General features: G+C 48.2%; 1 protein-coding gene across 1 annotated transcript in view; it reads left to right on the top strand.

Moving 5' to 3' along the window:
• hhipl2 (HHIP-like 2) overlaps positions 1-19,137 on the top strand; it is a 79,471-nt gene extending 60,334 nt beyond the window's left edge. The window contains 2 exon segments of the mRNA XM_085977633.1: positions 17,691-18,238; positions 18,240-19,137. Coding sequence (XP_085833759.1) covers positions 17,691-18,238; positions 18,240-18,329 — 638 coding nt within the window. The 3' untranslated portion in view covers positions 18,330-19,137.
• The last annotated feature ends 909 nt before the right edge of the window (positions 19,138-20,046 follow it).

Raw genomic sequence — 20,046 nt, 5'->3', positions numbered from 1 at the left:
CCCCCAGTCGCTCTCTCTCTTCCCCCCCCAGTCGCTCTCTCTCTTCCCCCCCAGTCGCTCTCTCTCTTCCCCCCCAGTCGCTCTCTCTCTTCCCCCCCAGTCGCTCTCTCTCTTCCCCCCCAGTCGCTCTCTCTCTTCCCCCCCAGTCGCTCTCTCTCTTCCCCCCCAGTCGCTCTCTCTCTTCCCCCCCAGTCGCTCTCTCTCTTCCCCCCCAGTCGCTCTCTCTCTTCCCCCCCAGTCGCTCTCTCTCTTCCCCCCCAGTCGCTCTCTCTCTTCCCCCCCAGTCGCTCTCTCTCTTCCCCCCCAGTCGCTCTCTCTCTTCCCCCCCAGTCGCTCTCTCTCTTCCCCCCCAGTCGCTCTCTCTCTTCCCCCCCAGTCGCTCTCTCTCTTCCCCCCCAGTCGCTCTCTCTCTTCCCCCCAGTCGCTCTCTCTCTTCCCCCCCAGTCGCTCTCTCTCTTCCCCCCCAGTCGCTCTCTCTCTTCCCCCCCAGTCGCTCTCTCTCTTCCCCCCCAGTCGCTCTCTCTCTTCCCCCCCAGTCGCTCTCTCTCTTCCCCCCAGTCGCTCTCTCTCTTCCCCCCCAGTCGCTCTCTCTCTTCCCCCCCAGTCGCTCTCTCTCTTCCCCCCAGTCGCTCTCTCTCTTCCCCCCCAGTCGCTCTCTCTCTTCCCCCCAGTCGCTCTCTCTCTTCCCCCCCAGTCGCTCTCTCTCTTCCCCCCCAGTCGCTCTCTCTCTTCCCCCCCAGTCGCTCTCTCTCTTCCCCCCCAGTCGCTCTCTCTCTTCCCCCCCAGTCGCTCTCTCTCTTCCCCCCCAGTCGCTCTCTCTCTTCCCCCCCAGTCGCTCTCTCTCTTCCCCCCCAGTCGCTCTCTCTCTTCCCCCCCAGTCGCTCTCTCTCTTCCCCCCCAGTCGCTCTCTCTCTTCCCCCCAGTCGCTCTCTCTCTTCCCCCCCAGTCGCTCTCTCTCTTCCCCCCCAGTCGCTCTCTCTCTTCCCCCCCAGTCGCTCTCTCTCTTCCCCCCCAGTCGCTCTCTCTCTTCCCCCCCCAGTCGCTCTCTCTCTTCCCCCCCAGTCGCTCTCTCTCTTCCCCCCCAGTCGCTCTCTCTCTTCCCCCCAGTCGCTCTCTCTCTTCCCCCCAGTCGCTCTCTCTCTTCCCCCCCAGTCGCTCTCTCTCTTCCCCCCCAGTCGCTCTCTCTCTTCCCCCCCAGTCGCTCTCTCTCTTCCCCCCCAGTCGCTCTCTCTCTTCCCCCCCAGTCGCTCTCTCTCTTCCCCCCAGTCGCTCTCTCTCTTCCCCCCAGTCGCTCTCTCTCTTCCCCCCCAGTCGCTCTCTCTCTTCCCCCCCAGTCGCTCTCTCTCTTCCCCCCCAGTCGCTCTCTCTCTTCCCCCCCAGTCGCTCTCTCTCTTCCCCCCCAGTCGCTCTCTCTCTTCCCCCCCAGTCGCTCTCTCTCTTCCCCCCCAGTCGCTCTCTCTCTTCCCCCCCAGTCGCTCTCTCTCTTCCCCCCCCAGTCGCTCTCTCTCTTCCCCCCCAGTCGCTCTCTCTCTTCCCCCCCAGTCGCTCTCTCTCTTCCCCCCCAGTCGCTCTCTCTCTTCCCCCCCAGTCGCTCTCTCTCTTCCCCCCCAGTCGCTCTCTCTCTTCCCCCCCAGTCGCTCTCTCTCTTCCCCCCCAGTCGCTCTCTCTCTTCCCCCCCAGTCGCTCTCTCTCTTCCCCCCCAGTCGCTCTCTCTCTTCCCCCCAGTCGCTCTCTCTCTTCCCCCCCAGTCGCTCTCTCTCTTCCCCCCAGTCGCTCTCTCTCTTCCCCCCAGTCGCTCTCTCTTCCCCCCCAGTCGCTCTCTCTCTTCCCCCCCAGTCGCTCTCTCTCTTCCCCCCCAGTCGCTCTCTCTCTTCCCCCCAGTCGCTCTCTCTCTTCCCCCCCAGTCGCTCTCTCTCTTCCCCCCCAGTCGCTCTCTCTCTTCCCCCCCAGTCGCTCTCTCTCTTCCCCCCCAGTCGCTCTCTCTCTTCCCCCCCAGTCGCTCTCTCTCTTCCCCCCCAGTCGCTCTCTCTCTTCCCCCCCAGTCGCTCTCTCTCTTCCCCCCCAGTCGCTCTCTCTCTTCCCCCCCAGTCGCTCTCTCTCTTCCCCCCAGTCGCTCTCTCTCTTCCCCCCCAGTCGCTCTCTCTCTTCCCCCCCAGTCGCTCTCTCTCTTCCCCCCAGTCGCTCTCTCTCTTCCCCCCCAGTCGCTCTCTCTCTTCCCCCCCAGTCGCTCTCTCTCTTCCCCCCCAGTCGCTCTCTCTCTTCCCCCCCAGTCGCTCTCTCTCTTCCCCCCCAGTCGCTCTCTCTCTTCCCCCCCAGTCGCTCTCTCTCTTCCCCCCCAGTCGCTCTCTCTCTTCCCCCCAGTCGCTCTCTCTCTTCCCCCCCAGTCGCTCTCTCTCTTCCCCCCCAGTCGCTCTCTCTCTTCCCCCCCAGTCGCTCTCTCTCTTCCCCCCCAGTCGCTCTCTCTTCCCCCCAGTCGCTCTCTCTCTTCCCCCCAGTCGCTCTCTCTCTTCCCCCCCCAGTCGCTCTCTCTCTTCCCCCCCAGTCGCTCTCTCTCTTCCCCCCCAGTCGCTCTCTCTCTTCCCCCCCAGTCGCTCTCTCTCTTCCCCCCCAGTCGCTCTCTCTCTTCCCCCCCAGTCGCTCTCTCTCTTCCCCCCCAGTCGCTCTCTCTCTTCCCCCCCGTCGCTCTCTCTCTTCCCCCCCAGTCGCTCTCTCTCTTCCCCCCCCCCGTCGCTCTCTCTCTTCCCCCCCGTCACGCTCTCTCTCTCACCCCCCACCCCCAGTCGCACTCTCTGTCTCACCCCCCCCCCCCCCCCGCAGTCGCACTCTCTCTCTCTCTTCCAACAACAACATGCCCTCAAAAGACCCTCGGCACCGCCGGGCACTTCAGCTAGTTAATTATAAGTGAGTCTCTCAGGAGGCTTCCTGACTCGGTCCGGATAACGCCTCGGGGGTGTAGTAGTTTCTGGTGGTGTGGTAGGTTCTTCTGGCAAGGCTGATTCGGCTTGAATGCCAGTGTCGGGTTCATCGGGTTCCAGTATCACCGGATCAGAGGTAGATATGGGTATCTCTACTTCATCGTTAGATGTATAGAGTTGTGGTGTAGGTTGTCCCTTTTCGGATGACTTTATGATTTGGTCAGCATGGCGCCTTATTATGCTTTCTCCGATGTCCACGGTATACATCAGTGGCCCTAGTCGTGTGCAGATAGTTCCAGGCTGCCATTTCTCGGTACGATAGTCCCGGGCCAAAACCTGTTGACCTACCCGGACGGCCCTAGTTGGCCTTTCATTCATGCCTTGAAACTGCCGGTTCTCCACGCCCCTTCTGATGTTGGGCTTGACCAAATCCAGCCGGCATCTTAGGTTTCTATTGAAGAACATCATGGTGGGAGTTTGGTTGGTAACCATATGTGTTGCATTCCTGTATGCGAATAAGAAGTTATCCACCTTGTGCTGAAGTTTTATGTCTTCATTACCCATGGCCTTTATGGCCTTCTTGAAGGTCTGGACAAACCTTTCAGCCAATCCATTGGTGGCGGGATGGTATGGGGCGGACATGTAGTGCTTAACCCCATTGTTTTTTTAAGAACTTTCTGAATTCTTCGGACACAAATTGCGGTCCATTATCAGAACATATCTGTTCCGGCAGCCCATTCCTGGCAAATATGGTCCTTAATACTGTGATGGTTTTTTCCGTGGTGGTGGAGGACATCTTTATTACCTCCGGCCACTTGGAGTGTGCATCAACCGCGATTAAGAACATTGAGTCCATAAATGGACCAGCAAAGTCGATGTGCACCCTTTGCCAGGGAGATGAGGGCCACTCCCATGGATGTAGAGGGGCTTGTGGTGGAGCGTTTTGGACCTTCTGTCATCCTAGGCAGCTCTTGGTCATTTCTTCGATGTCTCCATCGATACCTGGCCACCACACAAACGCCCTAGCTAGGTTCTTCATTTTCACTCCACCCAGATGCCCCTCGTGAAGCTCCTTTAGCACTTTATCCTGGAGTTTGGGTGGAATCACCACTCTGGATCCACACATCAAGGTTCCTCGGCACACTGACAGCTGTTCTCTTCTTTGCGAGAATGCTGGCAACAGTGGTTCACCATGTGCTAGCCATCCCTTCACTGTTAAATCATAGACCCGTGAGAGAGCCGGGTCATTTCTCGTCTCCCTTTCAATGGCAGAATTTGTCACTGGTAGACATTCCACTATGGTAGAGTGGAACATCTCTACTGGGTCTACTGTAGGTGCCTCTTCTACCGTTGGCAACGGTAGGCGCGATAAACCGTCAACATTCCCATGCTGTTTTGACCCTTTGTATTCTATGTTGTATTGATGTGCCCCTAGAAAAAGGGACCACCTCTGTAGCCTATGCGCTGTCATAATGGGAACACCTTTTTTAGGGTTGAATATGGAGATGAGGGGTTGATGGTCAGTCAACAAGGTAAATTTTTGTCTGTGTAGGTAATGGTTGAATTTCTTCACTCCCCATACCAGGCTGAGTGCTTCCCTGTCGATTTGGGCATAGTTACGCTCAGCTGACTTTAATGAGCGTGACGCAAAAGCCATCGGCCGTTCTGAGCCATCAGGGAATTTATGGGATAATACTGCTCCTATGCCGTAAGGGGATGCATCGCACGCCAGTCTGATTGGCAGTGATGGGTTGTAATGAGCCAAAACTTCTTCAGATGTGATTAAGTCTTTGCATTTATGGAAGGCACGTTTACAGTCTTCGTTCCACTTCCAAATCACTCCTGTTTGTAGAAGTTCATTAAGAGGGTGTAGAAGAGTTGATAAATTCAGTAAAAATTTATGATAGTAATTTATTAATCCCAGGAACGACCTTAATTGTGAAACATTTTCAGGTGCTGGGGCTTTTATAACCGCTTCAATTTTTTCAGGTGACTTATGCAACCCTTCATTATTAATTATGTGGCCACAATATGATATCTGATTTTGGAAAAATTCGCACTTGGGGCGATTCGCTCGTAGGCCCCGTTCTTTCAGCCTAGTGAGCACCTGCTCCAAATTGGCAAGGTGCTCGTTGTCATTTTCTCCTGTTATAAGGATGTCGTCTAGGTAGCATTGACTCCCCGGAATCCCTTGCAGGACTTGCTCCATAGCTCTTTGCCAGATAGCTGGAGCTGATGCTACTCCATAAACCAGTCGATTGTACTGGTACAGGCCTTTGTGTGTGTTTATCGTGAGATACTTTTTAGAGGCTTCCTCAACCTCCATCTGTAGATATGCCTGTGCCAAGTCAATTTTGGTGAAACGTTTCCCTCCGGATAGTGAGGCAAAAATATCTTCTATCCTCGGAAGAGGATACTGTACTGTGTGAAGGACCAGGTTTACAGTCACCTTGAAGTCACCACAGATGCAAATTTTTCTCTGTTCTTCAGATTTATCTTTATTCAATGCTTTTTTCATGACTGGAATGATGGGTGTTGCCCATTCGCTCTAATCTATTTTGGATAATACGCCTGCTTTTTCCAAATTCTCCAGCTCTGCCTCGACTGCTGGACGTATTGCGTATGGCACCGGTCTTGCCTTAAAAAATTTGGGAATTGCTGCATCTTCCACTTTTATTGAGGCGGTGATGCCTTTCCAGGTTCCTAGTTTCTCTTGAATCACTTCTTTGGCGTTGGCCAAGATGTCTTTTAATCGTTCAGGTATGATGTCATCATTGTTTTTTTCCTTACTGGTCACCGTCAGTGCCTGAATGGAGTGCCAGTCTAAACGTATCTTCCTGATCCATTCACGTCCCAACAACGGTGGACCACCATCTTGTAGAATGTATAAATACAACTTTTGTATTTCTTTGCCGTTGTATACAACAGGCACCCTTATTTTTCTTTTGGGGTATACTTTCTGCCCCGTATATGTTTTTAAGATAATGGATGTGTCTTTTAGAGGTATATGCCAAAATAGTCTCTCGTAATCCCGTCGATTTATTACGGTTAGAGCTGATCCTGTATCTAGCTCCATTTTAACTGGGGACCCTGCTATTGTGAGGGTAACCCAAATGGTTTGGTAATCATCTTTGGCAAGTACATTATGTAATTTGAGACAGCTTAGTCTCTTGTTTTCGAAGTCGCTATCGCTCTTCTGGTCTTCGGAGCTACTGTCCGTCATCATTTGTACCTTCCTGTAGTTTTCTTTATTGATTTTTTTTTTTCTGTCAGTGGATTTATTTTGTCCAGATCAGCATACCCGTGCAATGTGTCCAATCTTCCCGCATTGCCTGCATGCTTTGTCCTTGAACCAGCAGTCCCTCTGGTTATGGGTGGATCTGCCGCAGCGATAACATCTTTCGAAACCCTGTGTCATTTCATGGGTGCCGAAGTCCTGTGTCTTTTGTTGTATCTCTGCAGCTCCTTTTGCTGCTGCTTCGTATGATACAGCCATACTGAAAGCTTTGTCCAATGTTAAATCTTTTTCAGAAAGCAGTCTTTTTTGTGTTCCTTCACTTAAGAGACCGCAAATGAATTTGTCTCGAAGATAATCTGATAGTCCTGCCCCGAATTGGCAGTACTTTGATAGCTTTCTTAATTCGGTTAGGCAATCAGCGTTACTTTCATTCTTGTGTTGATTTCTCTTGAAGAACTTGAATCATTCCGCTATCAGCAGCGGTGTTGGGTTTAAGTGCTCCTGCAGGGTATCAACAATTTCTTTAAAATTCTTGTCCTTTGGTTTGGCTGGAGTGATTAAATTTCATAACAGCCCGTATGTCTTTGCCCCCATTAAGTTCAGAAGTACTGAAGCTTTTTTTTCCTCTTCTATTCCATTTGCAGTGCAATAAACCTCTACTCTTTCCACGTATGTGGTCCAATCCTCTATTTCGCTATCAATGCATCAATATTACCAGATTTAGGCATTTCAGAAAAGATATGGTGCTTCCCGCGCTTTTTTTTCTTTTCTGTAGCAAAGATATGGCGCTTCCCGCGCTTTCCCGCCGCTGCTGCTGATAACAACGCTGTTTACTGCGGTTTCTGTTCTCTTTTTTTTAAATTTACTGTTAGTGACTTGTTCCCGCCGGAGGTCTGAACGCTGACCTGCTTGCCGCGCCGGCCGTCTCCCGAGTGCTCCCTCCCAGTCCGTTATTGCTTGCCTCCGATTTCGCTGCCTGTCTCAGCTGTAGAGCCAGCCGCTGGAGCCCCAGCCTGACGCCCAGGAAGAATTAGCGCACTACCTGCCACCAGCTTGGCCAGCTGGTGAAACCAAAGCTTCTTTCACTTCCTTGAGTCTTCAGGACGCCCGAGGAATCGATGTCCTTGAGGTGCTGCCGAATTGCAGGTAAGTCCGTTTCCACTTCGTCGCCACTGTAGTGTCCGTGTGTTGATAAAGACACTGAAGACAGGAGTTGGTTCATAGGTATTTACGAAGCAAAGTCTGGGGGGGGTTCTAACGGATATACACAATATACAGGCTTATATAGCCCGAGTGGCAATTACCGGCATTACAGCACACCTGGGGCTCTTAAAGGCACATACACCACATACACTACTCTATCTCGCACCGGACCCACCAAGGTGTGCGTATCTGCGCTGGTGCTGGGTGCACATGGGTTTGGTGATGGTGCACCCTCAGAGACTGGCGATTCCTCTGAAGAGTTGTCTTCCTCCTGCGGCTGGACAGTGGGGTGGGGGGGGGGATTGGCGGGGCACTTGATGGACCTGTGGGAGAGTAAAGAGATTAATTAGATGTGTTATGATAAGAATGGGTAATGTTACCATGATGCACATGATGACATTTTACTGGCTGCTGATTTCAGTCACCATATGGGTGACTGCTGTATGCCACGTGGCTGTATGAGATGTAATTCTGTCACCAGATTGCTGGGAGGTCACCCTCTCTCCATCTCCCACTGCCAGCAGCTCTACAACTCCAGAATCTCTAGGGCCTCCTCCTCTGCTGGAGTCCCATTTGTGAAGACTGGAGGGCCACCTCCGGTTCTCTGCCTCTCCCTGTTTTTGTGGGCTCTCTTCTCCTACAAGGAAGGAAAGAAGAAAACTTTGAGTGAGAGTGATGGAATGAGTGTAAGGAATGGATGGGCTACATCTGTAGAGGGTGACTATGAGGGAGTGGCGTGACTTAGCCAAATGACCTCCTTCCGTGGTGTTACTTGCTATGGTTGGATTAGGATGAGGGTGAGTGTCAGTGGTGGTTAGTCAGATGGGGATGTGAGTAAGGGCATTAACAGAGAGGGATGGGTGGACCTGCAAGGTGTGAGGAGTGATTTGCAGAAGTCGCCTTGGGAAGGCAGAGTGATGGGGTTGGGGAGGCAGGCACATCAGGATGAAGGTGAGTGTGGCATTGCACTCACCTTTCCTGACCTCATGAGATCATTGAATCTTTTGCGGCACTGGATCCACGTTCTCCTCACCACATCCCTACTGCTGACCTCCTCTGCAATGTCTAGCCATGCCCTCTTTATCTCTTCTGCTGGCCTTTTCTGCCATCCACAGGGAAGAGGACCTCCTTGCGTGCTCTTACTCCCTGGAACAGCACTTCCAGTGAGGCATCTGGGAATCTTGGAGACACAAAGGCAGAGGGCAGACCCATGACCCACAGAATTGTCAATGTTATTGAGCAAATTAAAGCTTTGGAAATCACCTACAGCAACCTTCAAAAGCAAGGCTGCTTTAAATTTCCATGCTGAAAACGAGTCATTGGTGACATCATCAGACCTGCTCCATTTAATTGGGCCAGGAAATTCACATGACTCTTTTAATTGGTGCCATTGAGTTAAACGCGCAGTGCAGAACGCGCTGTTCAAATCTTCGGGATGCCGACCCGCTACAGGGCCTGCACACACTCGACCCGATCCCAAGGGAAAGATTCCAGCCAATATCTCTTTATGTGGCTCGGTGTCAAATTTTATTTGATAACACTCCTGTGAAGCGCCTTGGGATGTTTTACTACTTTAAAGGCACTTTATAAATGCAACTTCTTGTTGTTTAATGTGGTTGCTTCTATTTTGAAATATTTGCTGTTTAAATAGGTATCAGCATCATAAAAAATGTTTCAGTAGCCGACACCTGTTATCCAACTGCTCGGCAATTTTGGTCAGGAAATACGCAAGCAGCATGTTAAAATCTGTCGAGCCTTCCTGCTCACTTTACCATGTTCTCGGCTGTGCGTTAAAATCGAGCCCAATATGTATTTTCACATAATTTAGATCAATAAATCATGTATTCAGAAATAAGTGGAAAAGGTTTGCCCAAATGTTTTCTTGAGGACAATATTACAACTTAGCACTTGTAACGTAGGGGTGTAAGCGGAAAAATTACACCTGTTTCTGTGCCTATTTTGCCGCTGTCTATGTACTCCCAACTTTCCTGCCAATTTCTTTAACATATGCTAGAACTTACAAATGAGCAGTAAATAAGCAGAACTCAGCATGAACAATCAGGGCGTGAGAAAACACCAAACTCACACTATATATTCCTTCTTTAAGTATGAAAATTAAAGTTTCAAGCCATCGAACCATCATTCATGCACATTAGGCACAGCATGTTTAAGAGCATGCAATTGTTGAAGCTTTTCAATTTTTAATGGGACTTATACTGATGCCATAGCAATCTATTCAAAGAATCAGAAAATACAGTGCAGGTCTCAGTGAGGATTAATTAGAAAAAAAGACGTTCAAAAAATTTGCAATAAAACACAATGCCTCGATTTTACAATTCTCATCCTGGTGTTCAAATCCCTTCATGATCTCTCCCCTCCCTATAGATATGTGAAGAGAAAAAGATTGGTGGTCAAGCATAGGTCCCTTGCAGTCAGAATCAGGGGAATTTATAATGGGGAACAAAGAAATGGCCGACCAATTAAATACATACTTTGGTTCTGTCTTCACAAAGGAGGACACAAATAATATCCCAGAGATGTCGGGGAACATAGGATCTAATGAGAGGGAGGAACTGAATGAAATCAGTATTTGTAGGGAAATGGTGTTAAGGAAATTGACGGGATTGAAGGCCGATAAATCCCCAGGGCCTGATAATCTACATCCTAGGGTACTTAAGGAAGTGGCCCTAGAAATAGTAGATGCATTGCTGGTCATCTTCCAAAATTCTATAGATTCTGGAACAGTTCCCATGGATTGGAGGGTAGCTAATGTTACCCTACTATTCAAAAAAGGTGGTAGAGAGAAAACGGGGAATTATAGACCGGTAAGCCTGACATCAGTAGTGGGGAAAATGCTAGAGTCCATTATAAAAGATGTAATAGCAGAGCACTTGGAAAACAGTGACAGGATCGGACAAAGTCAACATTGTGGTGTATGTGCCTTTAAGAGCCCCAGGTGTGCTGTAATGCCGGTATTTGCCACTCGGCTATATAAGCCTGTATATTGTGTATATCTGTTAGAACCCCCCCCCCAGACCTTGCTTAGTAAATACCTATGAACCAACTCCTGTCTTCAGTGTCTTTATCAACACACGGACACTACAGTGGCGATGAAGTAGAAACGGACTTACCTGCAATTCGGCAGCACCTCAAGGACATCGATTCCTCGGGCGTCCAGAAGACTCAAGGAAGTGAGAGAAGCTGTGGTTTCACCAGCTGGCCAAGCTGGTGGCAGGTACTGCGCTAATCCTTCCTGGGCGTCAGGCTGGGGCTCCAGCGGCTGGCTCTACAGCTGAGACAGGCAGCGAAATCGGAGGCAAGCAATAATGGACTGGGAGGGAGCACTTGGGAGACGGCCGGCGTGGCAAGCAGGTCAGCGTTCAGACCTCCAGTGGGAACAAGTCTCCAACAGTAAAAAAAAAAGAGAACGGAAACCGCAGTAAACAGCGTTGTTATCGGCAGCAGCGGCGGGAAAGCGCGGGAAGCGCCATATCTTTGCTACAGAAAAGGAAAAAAAAGCGCGGGAAGCGCCATATCTTTTCTGAAATGCCTAAATCTGGTAATATTGATGCTTTTGATAGCGAAATAGAGGATTGGACCACATACGTGGAAAGAGTAGAGGTATATTGCACTGCAAATGGAAGAGAAGATGAAAAAAAAGCTTCAGTACTTCTGAACTTAATGGGCGCAAAGACATACGGGCTGTTACAAAATTTAATCACTCCAGCCACACCAAAGGACAAGAATTTTAAAGAAATTGTTGATACCCTGCAGGAGCACTTAAACCCAACACCGCTGCTGATAGCGGAACGATTCAAGTTCTTCAAGAGAAATCAACACAAGAATGAAAGTAACGCTGATTACCTAACCGAATTAAGAAAGCTATCAAAGTACTGCCAATTCGGGGCAGGACTATCAGATTATCTTCGAGACAAATTCGTTTGTGGTCTCTTAAGTGAAGGAACACAAAAAATACTGCTTTCTGAAAAAGATTTAACATTGGACAAAGCTTTCAGTATGGCTGTATCATACAAAGCAGCAGCAAAAGGAGCTGCAGAGATACAACAAAAGACACAGCACTTCGGCACCCATGAAATGACACAGGGTTTCGAAAGATGCTATCGCTGTGGCAGATCCACCCATAACTAGAGGGACTGCTGGTTCAAGGTCAAAGCATGCAGGCAGTGCAGGAAGATTGGACACATTGCACGGGTATGCCGATCTGGACAAAATAAATCCACTGACAGAAAAAAAAAAATCAATAAAGAAAAGTACAGGAAGGTACAAATGGTGACGGACAGTAGCTCCGAAGACCAGAAGAGCGATAGCGACTTCGAAAACAAGAGACTAAGCTGTCTCAAATTACATAATGTACTTGCCAAAGATGATTACCAAACCATTTGGGTTACCCTCACAATAGCAGGGTCCCCAGTTAAAATGGAGGTAGATACAGGATCAGCTCTAACCGTAATAAATCGACGGGATTACGAGAGGCTATTTTTGCATATACAGGTAGACTACCCTTTATCCGAACTTCCGAAAACCGAAACCCTCTAAAAACCGAAGGTTTTTTTGTTCAGCGTAAGTCGTGCGCACGACATGACCAGAGTGGCGCACGACCCCCCCGCGGTCCCCCGCCGACCCCCCCGCCGACCCCGACCCCCGCCGACACCCCCGCGGACCCCCGCCGACCCCGACCACCGCCGACTTACGCTGAGCAGAGGGTCAGCGTAAGCCGTGCGCACGACTCCCCGCCGACCCCCACGCGGAACCACCTGACTCTCTTCCAAATGCTCGAAAGCAACACGAGCTGTGAGCCCGTGGCGGTGCCGGCCCCTGTTCCGACCGAGCACGACGACCTGTTGGTGGAAATGCGGAACTTCATTGCATTCCAGGCTAGCAGCGACGGAGAAGCCACGACTGCGGACCACCCCCCCGCGGACCCCTGCGGACCCCCGCCGACCCCGACCTCCACCGACCCCCCCGCGGACCCCCGCCGACCCCGACCCCCGCCGACACCCCCGCCGACGCGCGGACCCCTGCCGACCCCCCTCGCGGACCCCCGCCGACCCTCCCGCGGTCCCCCGCCGACCCCCCCGCGGACCCACGCCGACCCCCTTCCGAAATCCGAAATTTTCCAAAAACCGAAATGCGGCTGGTCCCGAGGTTTTTGGATAAAGGATAGTCTACCTGTACCTCTAAAAGACACATCCATTATCTTAAAAACATATACGGGGCAGAAAGTATACCCCAAAGGAAAAATAAGGGTGCCTGTTGTATACAACGGCAAAGAAATACAAAAGTTGTATTTATACATTCTACAAGATGGTGGTCCACCGTTGTTGGGACGTGAATGGATCAGGAAGATACGTTTAGACTGGCACTCCATTCAGGCACTGACGGTGACCAGTAAGGAAAAAAACGATGATGACATCATACCTGAACGATTAAAAGACATCTTGGCCAACGCCAAAGAAGTGTTTCAAGAGAATCTAGGAACCTTGAAAGGCATCACCGCCTCAATAAAAGTGGAAGATGCAGCAATTCCCAAATTTTTTAAGGCAAGACCGGTGCCATATGCAATACGTCCAGCAGTCGAGGCAGAGCTGGAGAATTTGGAAAAAGCAGGCGTATTACCCAAAATAGATTGGAGCGAATGGGCAACACCCATCGTTCCAGTCATGAAAAAAGCATTGAATAAAGATAAATCTGAAGAAAAGAGAAAAATTTGCATCTGTGGTGACTTCAAGGTGACTGTAAACCCGGTCCTTCACACAGTACAGTATCCTCTTCCGAGGATAGAAGATATTTTCGCCTCACTATCCGGAGGGAAACGTTTCACCAAAATTGACTTGGCACAGGCATATCTACAGATGGAGGTTGAGGAGGCCTCTAAAAAGCATCACACGATAAACACACACAAAGGCCTGTACCAGTACAATCGGCTGTTTTTTGGAGTAGCATCAGCTCCAGCTATCTGGCAAAGAGCTATGGAGCAAGTCCTGCAAGGGATTCCGGGGACTCAATGCTACATAGATGACATCCTTATAACAGGAGAAAATGACAACGATCACCTTGCCAATTTGGAGCAGGTGCTCACTAGGCTGAAAGAACGGGGCCTATGAGCGAATCGCCCCAAGTGCGAATTTTTCCAAAATCAGATATCATATTGTGGCCACATAATTAATAATGAAGGGTTGCATAAGTCACCTGAAAAAATTGAAGCGGTTATAAAAGCCCCAGCACCTGAAAATGTTTCACAATTAAGGTCGTTCCTGGGATTAATAAATTACTATCATTAAATTTTTACCGAACTTATCAACTCTTCTACACCCTCTTAATGAACTTCTACAAACAGGAGTGATGTGGAAATGGAACGAAGACTGTAAACGTGCCTTCCATAAATGCAAAGACTTAATCACATCCGAAGAAGTTTTGGCTCATTACAACCCATCACTGCCAATCAGACTGGCGTGCGATTCATCCCCTTCCGGCATAGGAGCAGTATTATCCCATAAATTCCCTGATGGCTCAGAACGGCCGATAGCTTTTGCGTCACGCTCATTAAACTCAGCTGAGCGTAACTATGCCCAAATCGACAGGGAAGCACTCAGCCTGGTATGGGGAGTGAAGAAATTCAACCAGTACCTACACGGACAAAAATTTACCTTGTTGACTGACCATCAACCCCTCATCTCCATATTCAACCCTAAAAAAGGTGTTCCCATTATGACAGCGCAAAGGCTACAGAGGTGGTCCCTTTTTCTAGGGGCACACCAATACAACATAGAATACAAAGGGTCAAAACAGCATGGGAATGCTGACGGTTTATCGCGCCTACCGTTGCCAACGGTAGAAGAGGCACCTACAGTAGACCCAGTAGAGATGTTCCACTCTACCATAGTGGAATGTCTACCAGTGACAAATTCTGCCATTGAAAGGGAGACGAGAAATGACCCGACTCTCTCACGGGTCTACGATTTAACAGTGAAGGGATGGTCAGCACATGGCGAACCACTGTTGCCAGCATTCTCGCAAAGAAGAGAACAGCTGTCAGTGTGCCGAGGAACCTTGATCTGTGGATCCAGAGTGCTGATTCCACCCAAACCCCAGGATAAAGTGCTAAAGGAGCTTCACGAGGGGCATCTGGGTGGAGTGAAAATGAAGAACCTAGCTAGGGCGTTTGTATGGTGGCCAGGTATCGATGGAGACATCGAAGAAATAACCAAGAGCTGCCTAGGATGCCAGAAGGTCCAAAACGCTCCACCACAAGCCCCTCTACATCCATGGGAGTGGCCCTCATCTCCCTGGCAAAGGGTGCACATCGACTTTGCTGGTCCATTTATGGACTCAATGTTCTTAATCGCGGTTGATGCATACTCCAAGTGGCCGGAGGTAATAAAGATGTCCTCCACCACCACGGAAAAAACCATCACAGTATTAAGGACCATATTTGCCAGGAATGGGCTGCCGGAACAGATATGTTCTGATAATGGACCGCAATTTGTGTCCGAAGAATTCAGAAAGTTCTTAAATAACAATGGGGTTAAGCACTACACGTCCGCCCCATACCATCCCGCCACCAACGGATTGGCTGAAAGGTTTGTCCAGACCTTCAAGAAGGCCATAAAGGCCATGGGTAATGAAGACATAAAACTTTAGCACAAGGTGGATAACTTCTCATTCGCATACAGGAATGCAACACATATGGTTACCAACCAAACTCCCGCCATGATGTTCTTCAATAGAAACCTAAGATGCCGGCTGGATTTGGTCAAGCCCAACATCAGAAGGGGCGTGGAGAACCGGCAGTTTCAAGGCATGAATGAAAGGCCAACTAGGGCCTTCCAGATAGGTCAACAGGTTTTGGCCCGGGACTACTGTACCGAGAAATGGCAGCCTGGAACTATCTGCACATGACTAGGACCACTGATGTATACCGTGGACATCGGAGAAAGCATAAGAAGGCACCATGCTGACCAAATCATAAAGTCATCCGAAAAGGGACAACATACACCACAACTCTATACATCTAACGATGAAGTAGAGATACCCATATCTACCTCCGATCCGGTGATACTGGAACCCGATGAACCCGACACTGGCATTCAAGCCGAATCAGCCTTGCCAGAAGAACCTACTACACCACCAGAAATTACTACACCCCTGGGCGTTATCCGGACCGAGTCAGGAAGCCTCCTGAGAGACTAACTTATAATTAATTAACTACAGCAATGTATATTATTTTGCTTATAACATGTAATTAATAATTACTCAAAATATGATGTACTGGTTAGCTAAAAGGGGAGGAATTGTGGTGTATGTGCCTTTAAGAGCCCCAGGTGTGCTGTAATGCCGGTAATTGCCACTCGGCTATATAAGCCTGTATATTGTGTATATCCTTTAGAAACCCCGCCCCCCAGACCTTGCTTCGTAAATACCTATGAACCAACTCCTGTCTTCAGTGTCTTTATCAACACACGGACACTACAAACATGGATTTACAAAAGGTAAATCGTGCTTGACTAATCTACTGGAATTTTTTGAGGATGTAACTGGTAGAATAGATAAGGGAGAACCAGTGGATGTGGTGTATTTGGACTTTCAGAAGGCTTTCGATAAGGTCCCGTGTAAGAGATTAGCATGTAAAGTTAAAGCTCATGGGATTGGGGACAAGGTACTGACTTGGATAGAGAACTGGCTGGCAGACAGGAAGCAAAGGGTTAGAATAAACGGCTCTTTTTCTGAGTGACTGGCAGTGACATGTGGGGTACCACAGGGATCGGTGCTAGGACCTCAGCTATTCACAATATATATTAATGATCTAGACGAGGGAACTAGATGTAATATCTCCAAGTTTGCAGACGACACAAAGCTGGGTGGGCATGTGTGCTGTGAGGAGGATGCCAAGAAACTCCAGTATGATTTGGACAGGTTGGGTGATTGGGCAGATGTATGGCAGATGCAGCATAATGTGGATAAATGCAAGGTCATCCACTTTGGAGGCAAAAACAGGAAGGCAGATTATTATCTGAACAGCAATAGATTGGGAGAAGGGGAAGTGCAACAAGACCTGGGTGTCCTTGTGCACCAGTCGCTGAAGGTAAGCATGCAGGTGCAGCAAGTGGTTAAGAAGGCAAATGGTATGTTGGCCTTCGTAGCGAGAGGATTCGAGTACAGGAACAAGGATGCCTTGCTGCAGTTGTACAGGGCCTTGGTGAGACCACACCTTGAGTATTGTGTGCAGTTTTGGTCGCCTTATCTGAGGAAGGATGTTCTTGCCATGGAGGGAGTGCAGCGAAGATTCACCAGACTGATACTTGGAATGGCAGGAATGACGTATGAGGAGTAATTGGGTCGATTGTGCTTACACTCACTGGAGTTTAGAAGAATGAGAGGGGATCTCATTGGAACTTATTAAATTCTAACAGGACTAGACAGACTAGATGCAGGAAGGATGTTCCCGATGGTGGGGAAGTCCAGAACCAGAGGTCACAGTCTAAAGATAAGGAGTAAGCCATTTAGGACAGAGATGAGGAGGAATTTCTTCACCCAGAGAGTGGTGAACCTGTGGAATTCTCTACCACAGAAGGCAGTTGAGGCCAATTCATTAAATATATTCAAGAAGGCGTTAGATATATTTCTTAAGGCTAAAGGGATCAAGGGATATGGGGAGAAGGCAGGGACAGGGTACGGAGTTTGGATGATCAGCCATGATCTCATTGAATGGCGGAGCAGGCTCGAGGGGCCGAATGGCCTACTCCTGCTCCTATCTTCTATGTTTCTATGTTTCTGTAATCTCCTCGAGCCCTACAACCCTCTGAGAACTCTGCGTTTCTCCAATTCTGGCCTCTTGTGCATCCCCCAATTACTTTGCCCCACCGTGCATTTAGCCGTCTAGGCCCTAAGCTCTGGAATTTCTTCCCTAAACCTCTCCGCACCTCCATCTCTCTCTGTCTCTTTTAAGATGCTCCTTAAAATTTACCTCTTTGACCAAACTTTTGGTCACCTGTCCTAATGTTTCCTTCTTTGACTCGCTGCCAATTTTGTCTGATTACGCTCCAGAACTAACCGCAGTACTCCAGATGGGGCCTAACCAGAGCCTTGTACAACTGAAGCATAACTTCTACCCCTTTGTATTCCAGCCCCTTTGAGATAAAGGCTAATGTACCTGTTCACTAGCTTTAGTGATTTCTGTACATGGACACCTAAATCTCTCTGCTCATCCACAGTTCCTAGATTTTTACCAATGACTTTGAACTATTAGAAGTAGATTGTGTTTGTAAGCATTTGTTGTTGCTCTGAGAATAGTAAATATTATGTTGATCTTTCAGAGACGCTGATGGAAATCAGTGGTATGGTTGTTGTCGTTACCAAACCTTCAAGGGAGAGATTCAAGACAACAAGACAGCTTGTATCCACAAGTACTCCAAGAACAACCCAACCTCCAGTGACGCATTTTATAAGAGTGAGGCCTACCAGGAAAAGCCGGCTCAAAAAACCAGTAACACCCAAACCTTCCCGTCAGAATATCAGACCACCTGTCAAAAAACTCACATCACGTAAAAGTATACCTACAAAAGCACAAGGAACTAAACCACGGAGTCCAATACAGGCAACCATATCACCTCTTCCAACTCGGGGTACCAGAAGGCAGCACCCACCATCAGAATGCAAAAAAACTAAAAAACGAAACAATACTTCTCACAAAATATCCAAAAAGAAAAAGACGAAGAGGAACTATAAAGCCAAGCCAAATGAAAATATAGCAGACTTTTCAAGATTAACTCCTAAGGTCCGACTATGCAAAAAGATAACGTCAGTTTCAACAAATAAAAAGAAAATATGTACAAAACCCATTTCTGGTCCTCAATCCATCACTCAAGAAGTCATCAAAAAAGGCAATTAAAAAAATTAAAGGGGCAGGAGTTCGATATAATCATGATAAAGTTGGAAAAAACAGAGCAGAATAAATGCTGTTGCAAGACATCAGAGGGTTGAAAAAGAAATGCTGCCCATGATTTATAGGACATTAACTGGAATACACTCTGTAAATATGAATATATGTGACACGGAGATCCAACTGAGGTTTCCCTAATGTGAATGAATGCATCTATCCAAAATCTAGAACTAAGAGATGAAGAGAGGCAAGTTCGAAGAGATTTACAGCATATTCATTAACAGCATCTGTAAGAGCAGGATTATACATCACCGCTATTCACCAATAATATGTAGAGTAATAAACCAATAAACACTCCTGACTGGGTAAATACTTGCCTTGGTTAGCCTGAAATGGTCTGCTACCTGCTGGAAGCTTAATTGTCGAGTATTAGTTTTCCATGGCAAAGTATGTGGCATTTCAAATCCATGGTATTGATAGGATTCTTATAGATGTTCAATAAAAATGAAATAGGAGACCATAGGGACAATTACTGAATAATTCAGGATTTGTAAAATATGGGTTCTTGAGTATTCCACAATGTCCTGTAGGATTTCTAATAAAGGAGTATTACCCAGTATTGCTATTGCAGTTGTAGCATTTTGCATTATACATCATAATCTAATTTGTAACATTGTTTTGTATCCATTTTTGGTCTGGTATGGGGGAATTCATACACCTCATCAAACACAGGAAACTTGGCTCCTAAGGACCAGGTTATAACGAGGATGGGGTAAACATTAATCATTCCACTAGCAATATAGGGTACTGTTAACATAGTGCTAAATTCTCTCTATATTTATTTTTAAAATGTCGTTGCATTTGGCTCATCATGTGACTCATTGACAGGACTACACTGCATTTTTATGCATTATATCAGGACATTAATAATGCATAATTAAACTCAAATGTTGCATTCAAATACTTCAAATAAGGCCATATAGCAATCACTAGTTAGGGATGAATATTGAAGATGTGGAAATGGAATTTTGCTGACCTACCTTGGAGCATTAAGGAGAAATTATAACAACTTTTCCCCAAAAGATGAAATGCATGAGGTAGAATCCGTAACAGGATAGAATGTACCTTGTTTGTCAAAGGGAGGGGTTTGATGCTGCAAATGAGCTTTTTCTGTCACATATTTATGCTTTTATTATTAACCATAGAGTCATAACAGCACAGAAGGAGGCCATTCAGCCCATCGAGTCCGTGCCAGCTCTCTTTAGAGTAATCCAGTCAGTCCCATTCCCCCGCTCTATGCCCGTAGTCCTGCAAGTTTATTTCCCTCAAGTGCCTATCCAGTCTCCCCTTGAAAACATTGAGTGTCTCCGCTTCCACCACTTCCGTCAGCAGCAAATTCCAGATCATCACCACTCGCTGCATAAAAAAGTTTTTCCTCACATCCCCCCTGTATCTCTTGCCCAAAACCTTAAATCTGTGTCCCCTAGTCCTTGTACCATCAACTAGTGGGAACAGCCTTTCCCCATCTAGTCTATCCAAACCCGTCATAATCTTGTACACCTCTATCAAATCATCCCTCAACCTCCTTTGCACTAATGAAAACAAATCCAGCTTCTTCAACCTGTCCATCCCTGGAACCATTCTGGTAAATCTCCTCTGCACCCTCTCAAGGGCCTTCACATCCTTCCTAAAGTGTTGTGGCCTAACCAGTGCTTTATAAAGGTTCAGCATAACTTCTCTACTTTTGTACTCAATGGCCCAGTAATTCCGTTCCAAACGCGTGAGTACGG

The sequence above is a fragment of the Somniosus microcephalus genome, chromosome 3, assembly GCF_052327205.1.
Source record: "Somniosus microcephalus isolate GS21.2 chromosome 3, FLI_Smic_1.0, whole genome shotgun sequence".
NCBI lineage: Eukaryota > Metazoa > Chordata > Chondrichthyes > Squaliformes > Somniosidae > Somniosus > Somniosus microcephalus.
The sequence above is the reverse complement of the archived record's forward strand: the minus strand, read 5'-3'. Positions and strand labels throughout refer to the sequence as shown.